General features: G+C 55.8%; 6 protein-coding genes across 6 annotated transcripts; 3 read left to right on the top strand and 3 right to left on the bottom strand.

The window, feature by feature from the left end:
- The first annotated feature begins 38 nt into the window (after positions 1-38).
- BDV59DRAFT_103787 (putative translational activator) lies at positions 39-8,680 on the top strand. The gene is made up of 9 exons (XM_073686478.1): positions 39-205; positions 277-3,030; positions 3,080-3,274; positions 3,333-7,157; positions 7,220-7,411; positions 7,467-7,622; positions 7,673-7,754; positions 7,823-7,964; positions 8,018-8,680. Exons 1-9 carry the CDS (start codon positions 85-87, stop codon positions 8,570-8,572), a joined length of 8,022 nt encoding a protein of 2,673 aa, XP_073544552.1. The 5' UTR covers positions 39-84; the 3' UTR covers positions 8,573-8,680.
- Positions 8,681-8,787: 107 nt separating this feature from the next.
- Positions 8,788-12,436, bottom strand: BDV59DRAFT_204979 (beta-lactamase/transpeptidase-like protein; the record flags this gene model as incomplete). Its single annotated transcript, XM_073694560.1, has 6 exons — positions 8,788-10,175; positions 11,161-11,290; positions 11,340-11,959; positions 12,009-12,147; positions 12,196-12,350; positions 12,406-12,436. 6 exons carry the CDS (start codon positions 12,434-12,436, stop codon positions 8,788-8,790), a joined length of 2,463 nt encoding a protein of 820 aa, XP_073544551.1.
- An 821-nt stretch (positions 12,437-13,257) lies between these two features.
- BDV59DRAFT_185837 (60S ribosomal protein eL19) lies at positions 13,258-14,835 on the top strand. The gene is made up of 4 exons (XM_073690923.1): positions 13,258-13,324; positions 13,529-13,798; positions 13,969-14,119; positions 14,190-14,835. Coding segments are annotated over exons 1-4 (573 nt in total). The 5' UTR covers positions 13,258-13,322; the 3' UTR covers positions 14,340-14,835.
- A 158-nt stretch (positions 14,836-14,993) lies between these two features.
- Positions 14,994-17,171, bottom strand: BDV59DRAFT_185833 (uncharacterized protein). The gene has a single exon (XM_073690922.1). The coding sequence runs from the start codon at positions 16,427-16,429 to the stop codon at positions 15,170-15,172; it is 1,260 nt and encodes a 419-aa protein (XP_073544549.1). The 5' UTR covers positions 16,430-17,171; the 3' UTR covers positions 14,994-15,169.
- A 919-nt stretch (positions 17,172-18,090) lies between these two features.
- Positions 18,091-20,108, top strand: BDV59DRAFT_195456 (uncharacterized protein; the record flags this gene model as incomplete). The annotated part of the gene is made up of 3 exons (XM_073692573.1): positions 18,091-18,121; positions 18,385-19,802; positions 19,857-20,108. The coding sequence occupies 3 exons, from the start codon at positions 18,091-18,093 to the stop codon at positions 20,106-20,108; spliced, it is 1,701 nt and encodes a 566-aa protein (XP_073544548.1).
- A 638-nt stretch (positions 20,109-20,746) lies between these two features.
- Positions 20,747-21,770, bottom strand: BDV59DRAFT_103737 (uncharacterized protein). Its single transcript, XM_073686477.1, has 2 exons — positions 21,248-21,770; positions 20,747-21,186 (listed from the first exon to the last, which is right to left on the bottom strand). Exons 1-2 carry the CDS (start codon positions 21,390-21,392, stop codon positions 20,828-20,830), a joined length of 504 nt encoding a protein of 167 aa, XP_073544547.1. The 5' UTR covers positions 21,393-21,770; the 3' UTR covers positions 20,747-20,827.
- Between the last annotated feature and the right edge of the window lie 1,643 nt (positions 21,771-23,413).

Here is a 23,413-nt window from a genome sequence, read left to right as displayed (position 1 = left end):
CCACCACCTCATATTCTTTTCTTCCACCACCACCTCGACCTACACAACAACCACTCCCCCCCTCCGACATGCTCCCCACCTAACATGGACGATTTTCCATGGGATCAGGTGAAAGCGGGAGACCTGGAGCCTCTGCGCGTCGTTCTCTTCTCGAGTTCGACTTCTCGCAGACTTCGTGCGCTTCAGGATCTCCGCGATCGAATCGGTCAGTCTATGCCATCTCCGACTTCTCCCTCCATTTCCCCCTGTTCAATGCCTTGGGACTGACTTCTCCAGGGTCTGAATTCCCCCAAGACGCCCATCAGGCCCTCATTGGCCTTCTCTTTACGACCTACCCTCTCTATGTCGACCGTGCCTCTCGTCATGCCGCCCAGCAGTGCCTGCGCCCGCTTTTGAAGGCGCCCGCTCCAGCCGACGACGTCAAATATCTTACCCAGAAACTGCAGTCAGAGGCCTCGAAACCCGGTCTGGCTTCCAGTTCCGCGTTTGTCCTGCTTGAATGGTGTTCAATCCTGCTGCAGATCCTGCGAAATGACCCCGATACCCCGCTTGCGCTCGTCCTTGACATCCTCGCGGTGGATGCGAAAGCGCTAGAGACCTGTCTCGCCGCGAACCCAAGACCTGCCGTGAAGCAGTCGGCCCTTCGTGTCACTCGCCGTGCCCTGCGGGCCGTGTTCTCGTCCGAAACGTATGGGGAGGAGGCCATCCGCCAGTCGGTTCGTCGATTGACCAGCGATTCGACCGCCGGACAGAAGAATGCTCCTTTCCTTGGCGTGATCTCCGGTGTCTGTGCCCGCCTTCCGGCCCGGAAGCCCATCCTGGAGGAGGAAAAGAAGGCCATCCTGGCGTTCTATGTCAAGGAACTCGTGGGGTCAAAGACCGCGCCGCCTGCCCATATCGCCGCTTCGTTGGGTGACTTCTTTGTTGACTTCGTTTCCTACGACGACCTGACGTCCGAGGTCATTCCTCCACTGGAGAAATCCATGCTGCGGTCTCCCGAGGTGGTCTTCAGTGGACTGGTGCCTGCTCTTTGCTCCGCCCTCCCCGCCGAGATCGACCTGTCTGAAGTCCTGCACTCTCGACTGCTGAAGCACCTCCTCTCGAACATGAAGTCCAACAATGCGGCTATCCGGGATGGCGCCGTTCAGTCTTTCATGTTCTTGCTCACGAGATCGAAGAACGACAGCTTCTTGGTAAAGATCGCCGGCGAGGTCGTCGCCCCCTTGAAGACGCAAAAAATCACAAACCCCGAGCAACGCGCCGCTTATGCCGGTGTACTTGTGGATATCCCCCCCTCGATCGATGTCTCGAAGGATGTGGTTCAGGGCTTGGTTCCTGTCCTCACAAAGGAGGCCAACGAGGGTGCCCTGGAGCACGAGATCGCCGCTCTGTGCTGGCATCTGGCGTTCCTGGTCCAATCCAAGGTGAAGATTAGCGACGACGTAGTAAATGTTATTGTCAAGGGCATTGCAGAGAAGCGGATTCCATTCCGGAGACTCTGGCAACATGGCGTCGGCGGAGTCTTCTGGCGCGCTGATCCCACGACGTTGGTCGATCCTGAGATCGAGCCCCTCTCAACCAAGTTCATCACTAAGATGAAGGAATTGTTCAAGGAAGTATCGTCCAATCCCTTGCCCTCCGCTCAGAATGGGTCATTGCCCGCTGCGTATGTCTTCCTCGCTATTGCGGAGCGGCTGTCGTCGGCGCAGGGCTTCGACAAGTCGGTCTGGGAGGAGACTGTCACTCAAACGATGGTGCTCTGCCCCAAGCCTTCCTTCCTTCTGAACCCGAAGGCCTACACCAAAATGACTTCGCAAACAGAAGTGCAATGGATGGTGCGGGCTCTCGCCGCTGTTGCGACCAGTGCGAAGTTCGAAAAGGCCGAAGCCGCAGCTAAAACCGCGTGGGGTCAAGCCTTCATCTTCGCTATCACGCTCCCCGGTATCCACACGCGTATCAGGGACCAGTCAGCTGCTACGTTGTCTTGCGTGCACCTCAAGAACGTGAAGAGCATGAGCCGCATCGTCATCGACGCTCTGTGGGCTTGGATTCTGGCCCTCCGCACCGGCGAGAAAGAGTCTGCGCCGATCTCTGCGGGATTAGAGAGCTCGTGTTTCTTGCATCTAGTTACCAAGGCGATTTCTCCTTTGGCCGCTGATGCACAGACGTTAGATGTAGTCGCAGACTTGAAGGCCCAGTTCATCGACCTCCTTGTTATCTGCCGCCAAGAGTTGATTCCAAGCGCTTCCTGGATTGCCATGTGCTTGAGAAGTGGCGTCGACCCTGGGAACCTTGTCCGTGAATTCTCTGATGATTGCATGAAGCAATTGACTCAAGTGCAAGATGATCCTGTCAGGTCTAAAGTGCCTCAGGTTGAGGATGCTCTGTGGAGCGCCGCGGGAGACCTCGCATTCGTGGCTCCAGACACCATGGTTCCTTTGCTCGTCAACCAGATCAGTGATGACCTGGACGCCTCCCGTCTGTCAAAGTTCACTCCCACCGATGCTGCTATTGCTCGTACCCCAGAGGGCACTATGTTCGTGGATGTCCTTAGCACCAAGTCCAAGCAGGGTGCATTTGACAAGAATTCCAAGGACTATGACATTCTCAAGTGGGAGGAAGAGCTGCGGGCGCAGCTTGCCGAAAAGAAGGGCCAGAAGCAGAAGAAACTTTCCCCCGACGAACAATCCAAGGTGAAGGCCCAACTCGCCAAGGAGTCCAAGATCCGTGAGGACGTCCTCTACGAGGTTCAAAGAATCGAAAGAGGTGCTGGCATCATACAGGGCCTGGCTAGTGGGCCCGGTGTCGATGCGGAAGGCTGGATTAACACTGCAGTCGGCTCCTTGTTAGCCCTGGCCCAAGCCGGTGTTGGTATTTTCGCTGGAGACGTGGTTTCAAAGGCGTACGTCAAGTGCGCTGAGAAACTGTCAACGCGCCTCGGACCTCTGCGGTCCTTTGTTGGAATCGCTACGCTCCGTGCCGTCGGTCAGAGCCAGCTTCCCCCTGAGATGGAGGCTGAGCCTCTCGGACGTAAGTTGTCAAACCTTGCCATCGAGCGTAAACACTAATTGTTCTGCAGAACTGGTGACTCGAATCCTGTATCGTCTGCGCTTTGCCTCTGATCAGCGCTCGTTTGAGACGACATCTTTGGCCTACATTCTTCCGCTGATCTTCATGGTCTTGGATCGGAATGGAATTGATGAAGTTAAGGGCGAGGAAGAGGGTGAACAAGTTCTGCTTGCCCTTGAGTTTTTGAAGTTCCACTCGCTCTCATGTAAGTGTTTTTGCTTGATGTGTGATTGTTTGGAGATCTTTTTCTGACCATGTAACAGTCGCCGACGAACGTCTTCCTCGCTTGGAGACCCTCAGTCAATTGCTCGCGGCGATGCAGAGATACACTCAGCATTACAAACTCATTAAAGATACTCTGTTCGATTTCTGCCGGTGTGTTTCGCCAAACATCACCAAGGATGAACTCGCTGTTCTCCTTAGAGGCACCATCGTCCCGGACGTCTCTGTGCGTACGTCTGTGCTGCAGGTCGTTTCTACCGAGATTGATCTGACGGACCTTGACTTTTCCGAACACATTTGGCTGGAATGCCACGACCATGTGGAGGAGAATGCCGAAATTGCTGACACCATCTGGGAAGAGAACGCGCTGGAGGTGGATGAAACTGCATACGGAAAGATCATCCCATACCTCGCGTCCAAGGACTCTCAGCTCCGTGGTGCCGCCGCTCGCGCCTTGGCCCATGCTATTGAGACCAACCCCTCGGTCTTTGGCGACATCGTTTCGGAGCTGCAGGCGAAGTATGAGTTCGAAGCAAGACCCAAAGAGCCTGCCAAGGACAAGTATGGTATGCCCATCAAGACTGACTTGACCGATCACTGGGAATTCCGCAGCGGCATTGCACTCGCCTTCAGCGCCATGACCGACGGGTTTGAAGGCGACCAGATCGTGGAGTTCCTCAGGTTCCTGATCGAGAGAGGCCCCCTCATCGACCGTAGCTCCACAGTCAGGACCCAGATGGCCGACAGCGGTATATCCGTCATCGCCGCCCGCGGCCAACAGAAGGTTGAGGAATTGATGAGGCTGCTGGAGACTACGCTGGAGACATCGGACAAGGGTAGCGAAACTTCTGACTTGCTCAACGAGGCTGTGGTTGTACTGTACGGATCTCTCGCCCGCCATTTGAAGGCAGATGATCCCCGCTTGCAGACAGTCATCAAGAGACTCCTCGCTACTCTCCCTACTCCCTCCGAAAGTGTGCAATCTGCAGTGTCCGGATGCCTCCCGCCTCTTATCCGACTCTCCGCTGCTCATAGTGCAGGGTACGTCCAGGAGATGATGGATGAACTGCTTCAGAGCAAGAAGTACGCCACCCAGCGCGGTGCTGCATATGGTCTTGCTGGTATCGTGAAAGGCAGGGGTATCTCTACACTTCGCGAGTTTAGAATTATGGCTCATCTGCAGGATGCTGGTGAAAACAAGAAAGAGCCGCATCAGAGACAAGGTTCCGTATTGGCTTATGAACTTTTCGCTACTATCCTTGGCCGTACTTTTGAACCTTACGTTATCCGTATTGTGCCTCAGCTGCTCGCTCTTTTCGGCGATGTCAATGCGGATGTCCGTGATGCCTGTCTTGACGCGGCAAAGGCATGCTTCTCCAACCTCAGCTCTTACGGTGTGAAGCAGATTCTTCCCACCCTTCTGGACGGTCTCGATGATACCCAGTGGCGTAGTCAGAAGGGAGCTTGTGATCTTCTCGGCGCAATGGCATACCTCGACCCGCAACAGCTGGCGGCGAGCTTGCCTGATATCATTCCTCCGCTTACGGTGGTCCTCAATGATACCCACAAAGAAGTCCGCAATGCCGCGAATCGCAGTCTTCAACGGTTCGGAGAAGTCATCAGCAACCCCGAGATCAAGAGTCTTGTCAGTGTACTCCTCAAGGCCCTCAGTGATCCTACAAAATACACCGATGAGGCGCTGGATTCTCTCATCAAGGTGTCGTTCGTCCACTACCTGGACGCTCCTTCTCTGGCACTGGTTGTTCGCATTCTTGAGCGTGGTCTCAGCGACAGATCGAATACCAAGAGGAAATCGGCTCAGATCATCGGCAGCTTGGCTCATCTTACCGAGCGCAAGGATCTGATCTCTCATCTGCCAATCATCGTTTCTGGGCTGCAGCTGGCCATTGTCGACCCTGTGCCCACGACACGCGCTACCGCCTCGAAGGCTCTTGGATCACTGGTTGAGAAGCTTGGAGAGGACGCTCTTCCTGACCTCATTCCTAACCTTATGACTACACTTAAGTCTGACACCGGTGCCGGTGACAGGTTGGGATCTGCTCAAGCTCTGTCCGAAGTCCTTGCGGGCTTGGGTACTACCAGACTGGAGGAGACTCTGCCTACAATCTTGCAGAATGTGTCTAGCTCGAAACCTGCCGTTCGTGAAGGTTTCATGACTCTCTTCATCTTCCTTCCCGCTTGCTTCGGCAACAGCTTCGCTACCTATCTCGGCAAGATCATCCCGCCTATTCTTGCTGGTTTGGCCGATGACGTTGACTCCATCCGTGAGACATCGCTCAGAGCCGGTCGCCTTCTGGTCAAGAACTTCTCGTCCAAGGCTATCGACCTTCTTCTGCCTGAGCTTGAACGCGGCCTTGCGGATGACAGTTACCGCATTCGGCTGAGTTCCGTGGAGCTGGTTGGAGATCTTCTCTTCAGCATTACCGGTATCACAGCCAAGGCGGATGCGGAAGAGGAGGAAGAGGAGGCCACCCAGGCTGGACAGTCCTTGCTCGAAGTTCTTGGAGAAGAACGGAGGAACAAGGTCTTGTCCGCGCTGTTCATCTGCCGCTGCGATACATCTGGTCTCGTCAAGAGTGCCGCCATGGCCGTATGGAAGTCGCTGGTCGCTTCTCCCAAGACCCTCAAGGAGATGGTGCCTACCCTATCCCAGCTCATTATCCGGCGCCTCGGTTCTTCGAACATGGAGCACAAGGTCATTGCAAGCAACGCGCTTGGAGACCTCATCAAGAAGGCTGGCGAATCTGTTCTCGCTACATTGCTGCCCCTTCTCGAGGATGGTCTGCAAACCTCGCCCGATGTGGACGTCAAACAGGGTATTTGCATTGCTCTTAAGGAACTTATCACATCTGCCTCGCCCGAAGCCCTCGAAGATTACGAGAAGGTGCTCATCTCCACCGTTCGTGTGGCGCTGGTTGACAACGATGAGGATGTTCGTGAGGCTGCCGCAGAGGCTTTCGATGCCCTCCAGCAAATCCTGGGCAAGAAGGCTGTCGATCAGGTCCTGCCTCACCTTCTGCTCCTGCTGAGAAATGATGAGGATGCCGAGCAGGCCCTGTCTGCCCTCCTAACTCTTCTCACCGAGCAGACGCGTGCCAACATCATCCTCCCCAACCTCATTCCGACGTTGCTCACTTCTCCTATCTCATCATTCAATGCCAAGGCACTTGCCTCTTTGGCTGAAGTGGCCAGCTCGGCGATGACGCGCCGGCTGCCTAACATTCTCAACGCCCTTATGGACGATATTCTCTCCACCAAGGACGATGAGCATCGCGAGGAATTGAGCAGCGCATTCGACACGATTCTGGTGTCCGTGGACGAATACGATGGTCTTAACGCTATTATGAACGCGATGCTCACCCTGATGAAGCATGATGACCATCACCGCCGTGCTCAGGCCGCCGTGCATCTGAAGAAGTTCTTCGCTGAATCTGATATCGACTTCTCCAGATACTACCCAGACTTGATTAGCGCCTTGCTGGTTTCCTTCGATGACCGCGACAAGGAAGTTGTCAAGGCCGCGTGGGCCGCCATGAGCGGGCTCACCTCCCACATGCGCAAAGAGGAGATGGAGGTTCTTGCCATCCCCACGCGCCAAATCCTCAAGGGAGTGGGTGTCGCTGGAGCGGACCTCCCTGGTTTCTGCCTGCCCAAGGGTATCACCGCAGTCCTGCCCATCTTCTTGCAGGGTCTTCTCAACGGAAGTGTGGAGCAGCGCACGCAGTCTGCTCTCGCCATTGGCGATATCATTGATCGTACGGGAGCCGACTTCTTGAAGCCATTCGTCACTCAGATTACCGGTCCGCTTATCCGTGTCGTTTCTGAGCGCTCGGTGGATATCAAATGTAAGGGCGTCTACTTCCCTCTATCCTTTTTTCGAGGAGACGATGCTAATGCGATCTACCAGGTGCTATTTTCTTCACGCTTAACAAACTATTAGAGAAGATCCCACTGGCTGTGAAGCCTTTCCTTCCCCAGCTTCAGCGGACATTTGCCCGTGGCTTGGCCGACACGACCAGCGAGACTCTGCGCAACCGAGCTGCCAAGGGCCTTGGTATCCTGATCACGTTGACTCCAAGAGTCGACCCTCTTATTGCAGGTATGGTCTTGTTTGTTACTGACATGGTCAGTATCCATGCTGATATACTGGACAGAGCTTATCACTGGCACCAAGACGCCTGATATTGGCGTGCGAAACGCCATGATGAAGGCGCTTCAAGAAGTTGTCGGCAAGGCTGGCGCCAACATGAGCGAGGCTTCAAAGAACGCTATCCTTGGGCTTATTGACGATGATGCTAGCGACCAGACGGGTGAGTTTCCCTCGGCACAGGCTTATGCTCTACATCTAACTGTTCCACAGACGCTGTGGCTATCACCAACGCCAGACTCCTTGGTGCGCTTGTCAAAGTGCTGCCGTCTGCGACGTCGGGCCCACTCATCAAGTACGTATATCCTTTATTATGTTTGGTTCTTAGAGATACTGAAATGTCTAACACATCCACCACTCCAGGAACCGCGTCCTCACCACACATTTCACGCATGCATCTGTGTTGGGACTCAACGCCCTGCTGGTTGAGTCTCCAACTTCCTTGACCGAGAGCTTCGCAGCTGAGACCCATTCAACTATCTGTCAGGGTATCGCTAACAAGGACGTAAGTATCTCTGATCTCTATTCAATTTGACGGCTTGCTGACAGTCCCCACAGCCCTTCGTCTCCGACAACAGCGTACTGGCCGCCGGCAAATACCTCCTGGTTGAAGACGAACACCGCAACTTCGAGTCGAATAAGGCGATCTTCGAAGCTCTGGCGCCCTGCATCCAGCCCGGCGCCCCCTCGGACACGAGGCGGTTGGCCCTTGTCGTGATCCGGACGGTTAGCCGTCTCCACCCGGAAATGACCCGGCCTCACTTGGCGCTGCTGGCGCCGCCCATCTTCGCCAGTGTTCGTGACATGGTCATTCCCGTCAAGCTGGCGGCCGAGGCGGCCTTCCTGTCGTTGTTCTCGGTGGTCGAGTCCGAGAGCGCGGTGTTTGACAAGTACATGGCTGGGCCGGGGGCAGAGCTGCCTCCGGGACCGAAACGGAGCATGTCGGACTATTTCAAGCGGGTTGCAGTGCGCCTTGCGACCCAGGCGCGTGAGCGCAAGGAAGCGGAAGGTGGACAGGGCGGTCTGGGCCTGTCCAATGATGAGGCAGATGATGAGAAGGAATTGTGGAGTATCGGGAAGGTCGATCTGGGGGAATCGTCGTTTGACGAGTGATTATGATTCATTGATTGCATGTAGTCCTTGCATGAGCTAGACTATACCCTTGTTTGGGTTGTACATGAAAAGTTGATTAGTGTCTGTCCTCGAAGCATTTGACCAGGCTGCTAGGTTCGTCCGCTTGGCCTTGTGGATAACATTACTTACATCTATTGAAGACTGCCTAACAATATACAGGTATAAGCAAAGAAAAGAAACCATCAACCCTACCTCTACCAACTCGGCCGGTAACCAAGAATAGACTCGAGATTCTCGAGCAAGCCCTCGGTAGGCATCTTGCCGTTGCAGAACAGGATATTACAATGCGGGTTCGAGACTATATCGTTCCGCAAGACCTCCGGATTTAAATAATTCAACGGGTTCACGTCGAGGCTAAATGGAGGTGACTGGTACGGGCCTGCGTCCGGGACGTCCTTGTCGGCCACAGCTCGCATAAGGATCCGAAAGAAGTTATAATAGAGATCTCCGGGGGCGGCACTCAGCAACACGGAGAGATTCGGCGCAGTGTCGCCCAGCAGCCCGGTCCAGGTGACAGTCATGTTGAGCGAGGGGATCATGAAGTTGTTCTGCTGCAGCGCGCCGACCATGGCAAACAGGTCATGCGGCGCACTCCCAACGCTGGTCGTCTGGACGGTCGTGGCGATGGGGATATTGGCCCCCGTGCAGGGCTTCCCGCGGTTGTTCCAGAAGAGATACCCGTAGCAGGGGTTCCGGGGCGAGGGTGTCGCGACAGCCTGGACCCATTCATACGGGACGACCTGGCGGCCGGCGTACTGGCCGCCATTCTGCATGGTGAGGCCTAACCGAGCGAGATGCTTAGGGGCCATGAACAGCCAGGCATAGCCGTAGGAGTTGCCGGAGCGATCGCGCAGCCAGAAATAGGACGACTTGTCGATACCCAGCGGGCCGAACAGGCGGTCCTGCGCGTATTCCTGGAGGTCGCGGCCGACGGCACTCTGGACGAGGTAGGCTGCGGCGTCGGCGGAGCGCTGCCCGTACTCGAAGTACGACCCTGGCGGGTGGACGATGCGCTGCGCCAGGAACTCCTGGATGGTGCTGGGGTCAGTGAGAACGGTGGCGGCTTCGGCGATAAGCGCCTCCTGGACGCCGGAGGTCTCAGTGAAGATTTCGCGGACAGTGATGGCGCGGTGGGCGGCATCACCCCAGCCCGGCTCGTCTGGGAGGTAGTCGCTAATGGGGCGCTCAATGTCGAGCTTCCCGTCCGCGATGGCCATGCCGGCGAGCATGCCGACGACAGACTTGGTGACCGACCAGACTTGCCATGGGAGAGAATCCGTGAGAGGGTCGAGGAGGCCCCGGCCGACGAGGCAGTTGTTGCGGAAGATCTGGACGGAGAAGCGGCCGTGGAGGTTGGCATAGGCCAATGCTTCGTCTACCTCAGCGGAGGTCAGGCCGACTTCTTCTGGAGTCGCGGTTTCGAAGCTGCCGCCGTCGGTGGTAGGGAGCGAGCAGGTCTTCTGCTCCGCTGCGAGTCCTAGGGACGCCTTGATGGCGCTCAAGCCGAGGAGCATCTTGCTCGGGTGCATGTTGGCGGCAAAGGCCAGATGGACCCAATTGACGCCGTGGAAGAGTCGGAGGGCTTCATGTAGCAGTTATACATGGTCCTCGTACATCGTTTATGTTACCCTTATTTTCGAGTTGTGAGAAACTAGATCATTAGCGAAGGTCTTGCGTTGGCCAATACAGAGTCAGTCCTTCGTAGAGCAATCCTTTCTGAAATCTGTGGTATAATTACTAGCGTGAATGCTCGTCCCGAGTGCATCTATCTCGTATGCGGTAGGTATCTTCCACGGCCAGCTTCAAGCAGTCAATCCTCCTCGGAACGGCAGTGTGTTAGCGCGAATCCCGCGGCACCTACGTCCCGACGACCCTTGTTGTATACGAGGGCGTTCGAACGCAAATTGGAATGTCCCGTCAACATGTTAGCAGCGCGGTCTGTCGATCCTTACGGCTCGTACCTGGCTTCTCGGTCAGCAGGGGCTACCCCAGAACCCCGCATAGGGCCTTCTCATGAGCTTGTTCGAGATTCGAGTAATGTCCCGCGATCGACACACACTGGCTTGGGGCTAAATGGGATGGTTGGGGAAAGGATCGGTTGGGATTTGCCAAAGCAGAGGGGGCCATTGTCGATTGGACTCTGATCTTTATTTCGGGGTGTTTAGTCTTACCCGAGGGGAGGGGAGGTGGAACTGCGCCTTGACCGGGGCCTGGCCATTCCCCCTGGGCTGATGGGGGATGTTGGGTCCCAGACAGAGCAAACTGCGACATGCTTTTGCTGTTGCTAACTGTTTCCTAGGCAGAATAATGGCCGTAAATCAAGTCTCAAGCAATCATCCAGGTTTCCATATCATAAACACTTTTTGGTCATACACAGAGAGAGCTGGCAGGGTCCTCGTCAGATGTGAATGGCAATACCCTACGCTCCCTCCCTACCCAAGGCCGTAACTATGTCATAGAAGCAGGCGTGACTCGACTTTTCGTCAGGCTGCCAGCATCACTTGGCGGAAAGTGACTAAATCGACCGGATGAGGCCCGGGTTGCAATTTCAACGTCCGAGCCAGCACCGTCCGGTCGAAATCCATAATTTAATCGATGATCGGGGGTAGGAGCGCGCGTTTCTCCTTTGAACAAGCTGACCCAGGCTCGATACATGGAAACGCGGAAGAAAAAGGCAATGGCCAAGGTTCCACTCATCTAAACATAGGGTCAGCAGGCCCCGGCAGTCCGACGGATAAGAACTTACGATGAGCAGGAACAAGACAGCGATCAATTCGGGTTCAGTTGGGCCTAATGGTCGGGCCAGTGGGAGGCAAGAGAGCCTGTTGCCTTTTGATGATTCGAGACAGTTGAACCAGGCGTGCCGGTCTGATTCAGGGTAATCTGGGAATTTGCGCAGCTGCATGAATACGGCCGCAAGAAAGCAGACGTAGGTGAGAATGATGACGGTAATGGCACTGTTCCTCCATTGCAACTTCATAACATTTCGGACTCGCAGTGCAGTTCGCTGTACGCCGAGCACCCGTTCTACGTCAGGAGAAGGCGTGTAACCCCACAAACGCAGCATCTGATAGTTGAACCACGGCCTGAGGACAAGGGTGACGCAGTATGTGATTGTTATGAACTGGAGGATGAGAGAGGCAGCGGCGACGCCCAGAAGCGGGCCCCAGAAAGTGGCCCGGTCAAAGTTTGGAACTATATAGGAGATCCGACCGAATGTGTACTGCATGCCACTAACTGACAGAAGGACGGCGACAAGTGCAGCAGACCCGATGAATATAATGGACAGGGAGAGGTTCTTGTACATGCGACTGGGCTTGATCTCCCAGCAGACAGTGAGATGCAATGCGACAGATCGGAATAGGGCTAGGATTGTCAGCGGCGGTCTTTTAAGTACAGGCGTAAGGGTCCTCACCACCGATGATCACTACCCATGCCCCGAAGAATAATACGATACCCGTGAGGGCAGATATAGCGTCGTTTCTCATGTCATTGGGGGTAATGGCATTGTAGCATTCTCGGGGGTAGCCTCGTGAAGGAATGATGAACCCGATCTGGGATGGTCAGTCACCAGGCCAGTGTCGAACGATGGGGTTTGATACCGAAATGCACACAAATCCAACGACAGGGGCAACATTCAGGTAGTGGCGCTCGGTCAGATGTGTGGGAAAGATGGCATAGGTAATCAACAGCCAGACCAGCGAGAGAAGCACTGGGATGCTCGGCCATAGAGCAAGACGCACATCATCCACGAGCCCTGGCAATTGTTAGTCGCGATCGAGTGCCGTTTCACTCTTCGACTTGCAGATAACATGCTCCCATCTCCAGTAGCTGATGGGACATGGGACACAGCAGGAAACCCCCCTCCAAGGTTGACACCATCGGCCAGTAACCGCTATCATACTGTCAGCACGAGTATACAACAGGCACGTGCGTATGCTCCGCATGGAAGAGGGCACTCACACCCTCCGGTGCTTGGAAAAAGTGACTCATCCAGAAACGGATGCGGGCAAGATGAAGCCATGGCAGCGGTGCTCAAGGAGAACGTAGGGATCTCATGAGGAATCCTGTCACTTAAGTGCCTGGAACGGCAGCTGGCAGACCAGGAGGAAGAAGAGTTGGAAGACCGTCCTCCGCAAGTATGCCTTGAATCCCATCATTATACTTCGATCCGCGTCTGGGCCTAACCATGAAGGGGATATCGACCCCAGCCTGAAAATAGGAACCAAACATATCAACTAGGTAAGGATGTGCCTGAAAGGATCCGGGGCCGCGCACTAGTGTGTATGTAAAGTGGTGACGGTTGAAGATGTTTGGCTGTTGGGGGACTAAATTACGATGTGCTGCACCCCTGACCGGGGGGGGTCGAGGAGGGAGCATGAGTTCGAACATGTTGGAGTATATGTTCGGGTGGTCTAGGGTAGGGGGAGAAGAGGGTATATCTCCCAGTGATCAAGTAAGTACCTTAGGAGGGTGAGTATCGAGTATACTCCGAGCATACTCTACTGCATACTACATATACTGATGTGATGGGGTTAATGCCACGCGCCACGCACTGCCCTAACCCTAGATCACGTGTAACCCTATCACGTGCCTCTCGCTTAGCAGCACAGTGGCTTAGCTAATCCACCCGCCCGTATCTCAAACTCGTCGAGCCCCAGCGAATTCCACCGTCGACCGAGTGCAACGAACATCATCCGCCAACGACCGTCGATACGCCGACTTCAAGATGTGAGTCCATCTCTGCATTCTGACCGTGTTTGGGGCCTAGGGGAATTATTGTCCTTTCGATGGAGGTCATATTCCTGTCGGTCCTGGCGGTGGTGGAATGATTTTTCCACTTCAATATTCCACCTGCTGCCGCCATCACCACCGCCAGGATGCCCTGTTTCTCCCCTCGCAAGATCCCTCGCTGACCGACTCCCTCTCTTCCAGGGTCAACCTTCGCACCCAGAAGCGCCTCGCCGCCTCCGTGGTGGGCTGCGGCAAGCGCAAGATTTGGCTCGATCCCAATGAGATGACCGAGATCTCCAACGCCAACTCCCGCCAGACCATCCGCAAGCTCGTCAGCGATGGCCTCATCATCCGCAAGCCCGTGACCATGCACTCCCGCTCCCGTGCCCGTGAGCTCAACGCGGCCCGCAGAATCGGCAGACACCGCGGTCTGGGTAAGCGTAAGGGTACCAAGGAGGCCCGTATGCCCAGGTATGCAGTCCGACTAGTTGGCATCGAAGTGACAGGAGGGACGGAATCCGTGCGACCGGTTCTTGCTTTTTCCTTTACCTGAAGAAGAATGCAAACCGCGCGGGATGGATGTTCGATCCGCACCATCGATTCGTTTGACGGTTGCTGACTCTCTCTCCTCCGCCCTACAGTCAGGTCCTCTGGATGCGTCGCATGCGTGTCCTCCGTCGTCTTCTCGTCCGCTACCGTGCCGCCGGCAAGATCGACAAGCACCTCTACCACGAGCTGTACCACCTGAGCAAGGGTAACACCTTCAAGCACAAGCGTGCCCTCATCGAGCACGTAAGTCACCTTATCGCCAGCCTGCCCCCACCTCTCTCCTGGGGCATATGTTAACCCTCCCGTGTTACAGATCCAGAAGGCCAAGGCCGAGCGCCACCGTGAGCGTGTCCTCAAGGAGGAGATGGACGCTAAGCGTGCCAAGAACAAGGCTCTCCGTGAGCGTCGCCAGGAGCGCCAGGAGGCCAAGCGCAACGCTCTGTCCGGCGAGACTCAGGAGTAAATTATCGACTCTCAAGTTTTAACGACGACGTTCTATGGCGGTGCGGAGGTTGAAACGGGGAGTGGGAGATGATGAGAAACTGGGCAGGAAGCGGGAAATAATGACATCGAGCGAACAAAATCCACCATAAATAAAACCCTCGATCGAAACCCGATGGGCAAATATATCCGGTCAATGAAAAAAATCCTTTTTTTCTTTCCTCGTGTCTTGATCCATGGTCTTGTTTTCTCGCGGACTAGAGTCGATATCTGGAGCGGCCCTCGGGGTCGGCATCGCATTCGGATCGATCGGCCTTGTCCTTGATAGAGGGGATGACTGGCGTCTGATCCTGTCTGTTTCTATATGCACTATCCTTTCAACCTTCTGTCTTCTGCCGCTAGGACGGCTTGTTATGATTTGTTTTATGGTAACGATAGTGCAATTTACTCGGGTTGGCGTCAATTGCAGACCTATGTCCAAGTAATAGTAGTGTACATGGAGTAGATATATATTTCGGCTTTAGTCAAGATGGTATATGTACTTTGACGATGCTTGGTCTATTGAGGTACGGTGGTCCGATATATATATCTCGGTATAGTAGCCGTTAGACGCAGAAAACTCAGACGATTACTCGTTCAATATCACGTCACCTATTCGAACTAGATTCCAATCATGCCTATCATTATTATACAAACATTATGTTACACCAAACCAACACTACAATTACACCGATCGATCACGGGACCACCAAACAGAAGAAATCATAGGGTCGTGTCATATCGCATATCTCATACAACCTTGAACCTTTTTAATCCGAAACCCATCCATCATAAATCATACAACGCAGGAGCCTACACCTGCGGTAACGTCCCAGGCAATGCTCCCGAACTCCGTCGATGCATCGCTTTCGCCGGAACCTCCAAATCAAACGGGTCGCTGCGAGTGCTCACGCGGGTAACCGGTTCGCCGGGCGTATTCGCAACGGGAGCACCCGGCTGGGCGCCCAATTCAGCGAGGGAGACCTGGTAGCTGAACCGCTGCAGGCTGCTCCCCATGCTGCTGCGACCGGGTAAGATGACGGTGCTGCCCAGGCTGCGATCACTGCTGTGGATGGATCTCTCGTCAAACGAGGCAAAAGGGAACTCGGGCGCTGCGAGCCCAGGCCGAGCAGTACCCCAGTCCGCGGAGAAAGCGCGTCGTGGGAGGACGGCTTGTCGCATGGGCGGCGGATCGCTGGTGTCAATGAGCGGCCCTCGTGCGTGGCCCTCGAGGCTGGAGTGCGAGCTGTGGTAGTGGCGAGGGTGGTCAACCGGGTCGGAGAAGGGGTTGGAATGGCGGGAGTTGTGTCCCCGGGTGCTAGTCGCAGTGGGGGGATTGCTCATCAGGGGGTGCTGTTGCGTGGCGATATAGTTGTACAGGGATCGGATGGAGGAACTGTCAGAGTACCAAGACATGTTGGATTGGTGGCCGTGAGGCGGGTTGGTGGGGGAGTTTGGGGATCCCCGGCCGCTGCGCAGGAGCTTTTCGGCCGGGCTGAAAGCCCAGCTCTTGCGGGATTTCCGTCGCCGGAAGTAGTAGAAGAGAACAAAGGCGAGAAATACCAGGATGATGAAGGCCATACCGCCGAAGACGCTGCCCAGGAGCGTGCGGAGAGAGGCGGATTCATCGCTGTTGGTTGTGCGTCGATCTGTGTTGGTTGTGAAGGGACTGCCTCCTGCGGATGTTGATGTTGGGGTGAAAGGATCTGTTGCAGACGCTGTGCGTGTTGTTGGGGTTTCCAATGCCGTAGAAATCTCGGGAGTGCGTGCGGTTGAAGTTGTACGAGACGATATGAAACCAGTCGTCGAACTAGTTGAGATTACGGTGGTGGTGGTCGTCCCTGACTCCACAACAATGGGTACGGGCGATCGAACCGACGAAGTCGACAAAGTACTTGATGCAGGTGGATCATTCGCCTCTGAGGCCTGTGCTGTAGGCTGCGTTGCAGCGGCATCCGGTATAGACGTGTTACTCGTAACAGGTGAGGGCAAAGACGAGCTGGCTGGGGCAGACCTCCGCGGGACTTTGGTGCATCGCAAGCCCTGATGGAAGATGATTGAGGAGCTCGACATTGGCACAAGCAGGCCCTGAGGCCCAAGAGGCGAATCGAGTGATATTAATGAAAGAATGATATGCGAAGGAATGAATGACTCGAACCATGCAGACCAAGACGGCTGGGAAGCCAGGGTAGTAAAGAATTGCCGCGTGTCAAAGGAGCGGATGGTGACGAACACGAACCGGGTAGACACATGCAAACCTGCTTGACTCTTACAGGGAGTTGGGAGCCACCAGGCAGGCCATGACAATAGGCGTCAGAGGCAATCGCCCGCGTCAGTCCTGCCGTTTCAAGGCTGGATGGTGAAGCACAGAAGGCGTCGTGAGCGCGGGGTGGGATGTCAACCGAGGACCGCGACGGACCGGTCGACAAGATATTAGCCAAGGCACAGCAGCAAACTGTGAGACCAAAACAAAAACAAAGCGAAGCTGGCTGGCTTGCAGAGATATAGAAAGGGGGAAAATGGCCGACACCAATGAAGGCTCGTGTTTAAGCGAGCGCGTGGAGGGAAATGCGGAGAGAGGAACCGGACTCGGGCCTCCCGGAACCTCATTCGGCAAGGATGAAGCAGGGGATGTGTGTTCGGAGGAACTGATGAAACAAATCCATCAAGGAGATCCAATCCTGGACGGAGTGGGCGTTAGCGGGTGCATGGGGGGAAAGTCAAAGTAAGACAGAGATGCCCCTGGTTGCTGCGGCGGAGGCAACATATTGGCAGAAGCAGGGCAGATGGACAGTGAAGACGGTTGAGACAAGATAAAGGAGAAGTTGAAGTTGAAGAAGCGGAAGAAGTTGGAGACGAAGAAGAAACGAAGACGTTGAAGTATGAAAGTGTTGGGTTTCCCGTTTGGGACGGACCGGTCTAACCGAATGAGGACACGTATCATGTGATGTCATGTGATGTTGATGACTATTACCTTCCTATTCGGGAATCACACAACAGCCAATCAGCTCGTCATCATCAATATCGACATCAACATCAACTTCGCTTCGACTTCTCCTGCGTCTCTACTTCAATCCGACTTGTTCGTCTGTCTCGCGTATACTTCCATTCTCATCCCACACACACGCGACATCACTGAGCTCGATCTCACTTTTCGACCCATGGCGATACGCTGTACCTGGCTACTCCACCCTCTGGCCACCAATTTACAGTGGAGAAGCGAAGAATGAGGAGTGCCTTTCCTGGTGCACTGCATACGACTTAAGACTTAGGCCATCCTAGGCTCAAAAACCCTCGTCTCTCTTCCCGGGATTGGACGGGAAGACCCAGACGATAGCCTGAACAGCGTCTCCTGAGGGGTCGAAACCATGAGAATCCACCACCGATCGTCTAACGGCATTGCTCCACTGCATCGCTGTTCCCTTCGCCTTCTTGCTCTTCCTCTTCTTCTGCATTCTCTCCCCTCTCATATTATCTCATCTTACAATTATTCTCTCTTCCCCTCCTCCGAGCTTCCTGGGATTCGGTGCCAGCCCAATTCCTCCCTCTCCGTCCCTCAGGCGTCGTTGATGCGGAACTGCCCCTGACCCCTCCGCATATGTCCGCACTACTACACGCCAACAAACCTTCTGGTGCTGGGTATCCGCGGGTTGGCCTGTTGTGACTAACCTAGACTGCGGTCTCGTCCTTTTATCCTTATTTGTTTATGCTTATTCTATTTCCCCTAACCCACAATGATGATGTTCGGGTGGAGTAGCGCTTTGGGTAAGATGCCTCTGTTGTCCTCCACATCCCGAAATGCGACTACAACAATCCCATCCCGACATCTTCTCTCCCGGCATTCTTCATCCATCATGCTTCATGGTTGAATGGTCCAATCGGTCATCTCATAGGGGAAGACATGGGGAAGACATTGGTGTCCTCATCTGCCCAGATCTTCCTGGCCAACGTGACCAAACAATCCAACCGCTATGACACTTCGCATCTACACCATCTGCACCTACGAGAATGCAGCTGACATCCCCCAGGCCTGCCAACAGTGGGTGCCCAGCCCGAAACTGAACGTCGTCCTCCTCCGCCCCCGACAGACCTCGACTTCCCCGCCTACGACCCGCCCGTCCGCCCCGACAGCCATGATCCCGAGACCGCCCTGAGAGACATCCACCAGATCCTCGCCTCCATCCGCAAGCCCCAGGACATTTCACGCGAGAAATTCCAGGCCTTCAACGTCCGCGTCGAGCCTGACCTTTCCGCCGCTCAGATCGTCCGTCAGGGGCCTGGGTCGGAGGCTGCCGTCCCGCCCCTGCCATGGGAAGACACATCGCCGCATGCCGCCCCCGTCATGCCGGACGGATCCCCATTCCTGCTGGAAAACGGGAACCCGTACCCGGCCAAGGACCGCTTCGAGATCCTCAAGACCGAGCTGCTCTTTGACAACGATGACGCCTTCCGCGACGTCGCCAGGCTGCCGCCCCGCGAAGGTCGCGAGAGAGCCCGCGTCGCTCAGTCGAGAAAGTTCTGGGTCGGCCTGGAGCGTCTGGCGCAGTATTGGGACGTCAGTCTGGACGAATACTTCGAGCGGCCGCCGACGCCGGACCCCGCGCCTGGCTCCGACAAGATGCAGCTGGACAGCGAAACGCCCGCCACGAACCCCATGGACGTCGACCTGAAGACAAGCCGATGCGCGGACTGCCCACCGGAAACTACCCCCACCACCACCGACAACAACAACCCGCAACCAGAGCTGGTAACAAGGTACAAGGGTCGTCGGATTGGCGCCGGCCACGAGATGCCCGAGGAAATCCGTGAGGAGACGGTGCGGGCGCTAGCAGAGATGGCGGCGTGGCCATTTGGCTGTCAGGTGTCGCTGCCAATTCTCCCACCGCGACTGGCCGTCCGCACGCTGCTCTTCCCTGTCCGACAGACATTCGGGGCGGCGCGGTCCCCGCGCGACCGCCAGCTGGCGCGCAGCGGTGTGATGGAGGGCCCCGTGTTTGTGGCGCAGTGTCGGCCCGAGACGGCGTTCCGGGGCGAGGCGGACGCGCCCGGCGCCGGCATGGGCGAGACGTGCGACCTCTTCCGCGAGATCGGAGGCATGCTCCTGGCGGCGCAGGAGCGCGCGCGCCAGGGCACGTCCGAGGTGCGACCGGGCGAGGGCAAGTGGTGGACGACGTCGCCGCGGTGGGGAGGCGCGCCGAACGACGCGGTCGGCGATACTACGAACAATGGGACGAACAGTGATGAGAAGCCGGAGACGGAGAATGGTAGCGGCGGTGGCTCGTCGCGCAAACGGTCCAAGTATGAGCGGCCGTCTGGGTCACGGCGGAGTTCCCGCAAGATGTCCAACGCGGAGAAGTGGAAGCTCGTCCAGCCGGGGCCGAGCCTGTGGGACCGGCGCATGCGATATATTCAGATTGGCAAGGAGCGGGACAGTCCGTTTGATGATGTGAGTGTGTCCTACTCTGTTCCGTTGGTTGGGAGGTGTACGCTGACTCTACAGATCTATATGCTTTCGTCGGTGAACCACCACTTGGCCATCCTGCATCTGCGCGTTCATCGCCGGTATCTCGACCTGGTCACGACGGGTCACAGCGACTTCCCCCCGGACAGCGACCTCGACACGCCGGAGCAGGCGTGGCACGAGCTGAGACTGCGTCGCACCCGGTGGTACAATCTCCTGGATGGCGAGGACCGGCTGGAAGTGTTCAAGGGGATCTGGAGTATATTCCATTACATGCTGCGGCGCAGCTGAAGTAGCGGATGGATGTTTTGGGGGCGATGTTTATAGACTGGGCACGTACACCGTACATAGTATACTAATCTTTCAGATTATCCGCAGCTATAACCCCGTCCGTGTCTGTCCATAGATCGCATTTGCATTTCATTCCAGTTTACTTCGCCTTCTATTTCACATTCCACGCATATCATATGGGTCGCATACATCCCCCGTACGGAGTAGACAGACTCCATCCAGGACTCCGCCCTGCACCACCCCGATCCGCGGTCCTGCATGCGATCGCCCCGGATTGATTGGCCCATCGGGGCTGGTTAGCCGCGACGCTTCCTGCACATGATACCTTCGAATCGACTCGTCGAGTCGACGCTTATCCTCCGTCGGACGCGTCCTCGGCATTGGCTCGACGGGCTGTCGTGCGACCGCTCGGACATACCTCGTAGCGGAGCAGAGGGAGGGCTACGGGCTAGGCGACCAAATCCTTCCTTGGGCATGCTGGTCCGTAGGTTGGAGGATGCTCTCATTTGCACGGTCGATGACCGTCAGGGCGCCAATGGGAATTGGGATGGAGAGTGAGGCTGGCTTGGGTGTAGAAGGATCTGGTCATTTCCGAGGGTGTCATGTGCTTGGGTCTGGGGTCGGAACTGTTCTCCGATCAGGTTGGAGGTTCTCCTGGGGATCTGCAGATGTATGTAGGTAGGATGTAAGGCATTGTGATCGTACGTGATGTGTAGTGTCTACGGGGGAATCAAATGCAGAGGACCTACACCAGACGGTAGATCTAGGTACCGCTGGAGTATGTATGTATGTATACCATACATACTAGGTACCGAGTAATGACCATTTCCTGGACAGTGTTGATCTGGACAGGCCATGTTGATCAGGGGAGACGGGAGGAAGAGGTACTTTTGACGCGGTGATACCCAGAAGAGTAAACGGTGGTCGACGGCGTGGTTGGTTGTCGGGGCAGCCCTGAGGCACTGACCGGTTGTTGAGCCTCGAGTCGAGCATCCAACGGAGGGAGGACCGAGTAGTACCGGAGGGTTGAAGACAGTCCTGTGGTTATGTATATACCACGCTGGCCGGTTCACACGAACTGCGAGGGCGGTTAGGAGCGACAGTGCTGGGTGGGACGCTTGGTCCAGATGTTGACAGACAGACGACAGCGACGTCTGGACATACGCGGTAGATCGTTGCTGGGGATTTCCCGATTGGGACCGATGCAGAACATGGTGATGGGTTGCTCTGGGATGCTGCGGGAGAACATTTGTCCCGTAACCCGCATGGCAGAGAGAGACACATACCCTCCGTCGACGGAGATTTCAGGGTGGAGCATGCCCTGATATCAGTCACGGATGTCAGAACTGTCGGTCGTCCTGCGGAGAGACCCAAAGGGGTATGCTTTTCGCAGCAGTGGCAGGTCCAGGCCGGTGGAAATGTGACAGGTCCAGTGGCGATGAGGCACGACGCGCATTGGGGTCAGATTGGTGCGCCTTGATCTTGTCCATCAGCAGACGAACGAGCCTGGTTTCCCACCACGGCCAGACGCTGGGAGATCTCGGAGATGACATTGTGGCGGTCAGTGCAACTCAACTCCCCATGATGGCCAGTTGACTTTTCCGCCGAGTGATTGCTTGCGCGGAAATTACATGTCTCATTCCTTAGGGACCTGGGACGGGACCTACCTTACGACCTAAGTTCCCTCTCTCGGGCACCTCGGGGACCAGCGTGGACCCCATCGGGCTAGAGAACATGCACACCCCTCCTTCTCCTGCGAGGAATGAGGTCAGTCCGACGAACCAACCCTCCCCCCACCCCCCCGTGTGACGTCCACTGAGGAATCTTGGAAGTGAAGATGCATGTTTGACACCCCTCGCGGCGGGGTTTCAGTCAGGTCAGGTTGGGAGGCAGGTTGACCGGCGAAGCAGCTAGACGGTTGGGGAAAACCGCCAGACGGTTCAAGGTTGTCGGGTCGCACAGATAAGGAAGCAGTACGACCGCGCCACAAACCCTGTGGCCTGTCGGCCCATGCAGGTGGATGTTGTCCCTGAATTACCGTCAATGACCAGGGCAATCTGCGGCCCTCCCATCTGTCAACCAGACCGTCCGCCCCAGCTGGCTCGCTCTGGACTGGTAACCGGTCGATTGGGTTAGATTAACTTCAGGCAACTCACCCCGGTGGTCGGGCGGAGTTCCAGGCGGGCTTTCCTTTCGACCGGGCATCACCGTTGCGAAGTCAGAAGGATCGTCGTCCGCACCGGTGGATGGGGGTTCTTCGGCGGATTGGAGATTCGTCGTGTTCGCCCATCATGATCCACGTGGCTGTGTGGAGGTGCTGGGTATCCGGGTGCGCTACAGGACCCTCAGAGGGATGACTGGACCGGGAGAAGCAGGTGGTTGGAAGGGCGGCGGCTCTGGTCGGGGTCCCGGTAGGTGGGAATGATTCGCATGATACATGATCTTGTACCTAGAGGTACTTGGAGCGTACGTGACGGGGTAAGGGATTCGTACGAGGGGATCCAATGGATCGTGTTTCTACTGTGTTTGTTGCACGATGAGCTCCGGGATACACTTTATTGAGCTGGCTACGGGGGATTGAGTTTGAAAGGTGGACGGACTATCAGGGGCAGGAGCATTAAAGCATCCTCACGGCGCTGAGATGATCTGCCTGGACCACTCTGTCGGGGTCAGCTCGGGGGAACCGGACGGGTGACAAGTGAAACCGTTGAAACCGCGACGGACATTTGGCTGCAGGGAAGTTGGGTCGAAACCCAAATATTGGATGATTGAAGCCGTTTCGTCCGGAGAGGGGATTTGCGTCTCTGGGAGGGATAAGACATGCCAGGAGAGTGGCGAGCCCCGTGACTGGGACATCCATTCCAGCGGGTGGGAGGAGGTTCATTCCCCTGAACAGAACTGCCCGGTTGGGCAATTCGGAGTTCGGCATATTCCCGGGAGTTTCTTGGGTTGGGGGGAGTGATGGTGTCAATTATGTTTGGGGGGGAAGAAGATCGGTGACACTGGTGGAGAAGGGGATTTATCCTTTCTGCTCCTTGCGTTGGTAGGATCGCTCTTATGACGTAGCTCGGTACCTGGCGAGCATTATCATGGGAAGAGAAGGAGAAGAAAAGAATGGCATGAAGACAAACGCTGTGGTCCTAGGGTACTATGATGGGTCATACTCTGTTCACGATGATTAGATAGATACTGGTAGAGGATGATCATTACGAGGCCCCTCTTTTGACCCGCCAGCCATGGAGTTGGGACGGTAGGTATAGCTAGTTTCTGATTCTCATTCTTTCTTTTCCAGGTTTTCAGATGAT

Source organism: Aspergillus ambiguus (genome assembly GCF_047715705.1).
Source record: "Aspergillus ambiguus strain CBS 117.58 unplaced genomic scaffold BDV59scaffold_38, whole genome shotgun sequence".
NCBI lineage: Eukaryota > Fungi > Ascomycota > Eurotiomycetes > Eurotiales > Aspergillaceae > Aspergillus > Aspergillus ambiguus.
The sequence above is the reverse complement of the archived record's forward strand: the minus strand, read 5'-3'. Positions and strand labels throughout refer to the sequence as shown.

Bases quoted from the DNA above. Each gene is read 5' to 3' on its own strand.
- BDV59DRAFT_103787 (XM_073686478.1), top strand. From the start codon at position 85: ATGGACGATTTTCCATGGGATCAGGTGAAAGCGGGAGACCTGGAGCCT. The intron at 3,275-3,332 runs GTAAGTGTTTTT...ACCATGTAACAG, and splicing joins GAAGTTCCACTCGCTCTCAT to TCGCCGACGAACGTCTTCCT. The intron at 7,965-8,017 runs GTAAGTATCTCT...CAGTCCCCACAG, and splicing joins AGGGTATCGCTAACAAGGAC to CCCTTCGTCTCCGACAACAG.
- BDV59DRAFT_185837 (XM_073690923.1), top strand. The intron at 13,799-13,968 runs GTATGCAGTCCG...TCCGCCCTACAG, and splicing joins AAGGAGGCCCGTATGCCCAG to TCAGGTCCTCTGGATGCGTC. The intron at 14,120-14,189 runs GTAAGTCACCTT...CCCGTGTTACAG, and splicing joins AGCGTGCCCTCATCGAGCAC to ATCCAGAAGGCCAAGGCCGA.
- BDV59DRAFT_185833 (XM_073690922.1), bottom strand. From the start codon at position 16,429: ATGTCGAGCTCCTCAATCATCTTCCATCAGGGCTTGCGATGCACCAAA.
- BDV59DRAFT_103737 (XM_073686477.1), bottom strand. From the start codon at position 21,392: ATGTGTCTCTCTCTGCCATGCGGGTTACGGGACAAATGTTCTCCCGCA. The intron at 21,187-21,247 runs GTCTGTCAACAT...CCGCCCTCGCAG, and splicing joins TCCAGACGTCGCTGTCGTCT to TTCGTGTGAACCGGCCAGCG.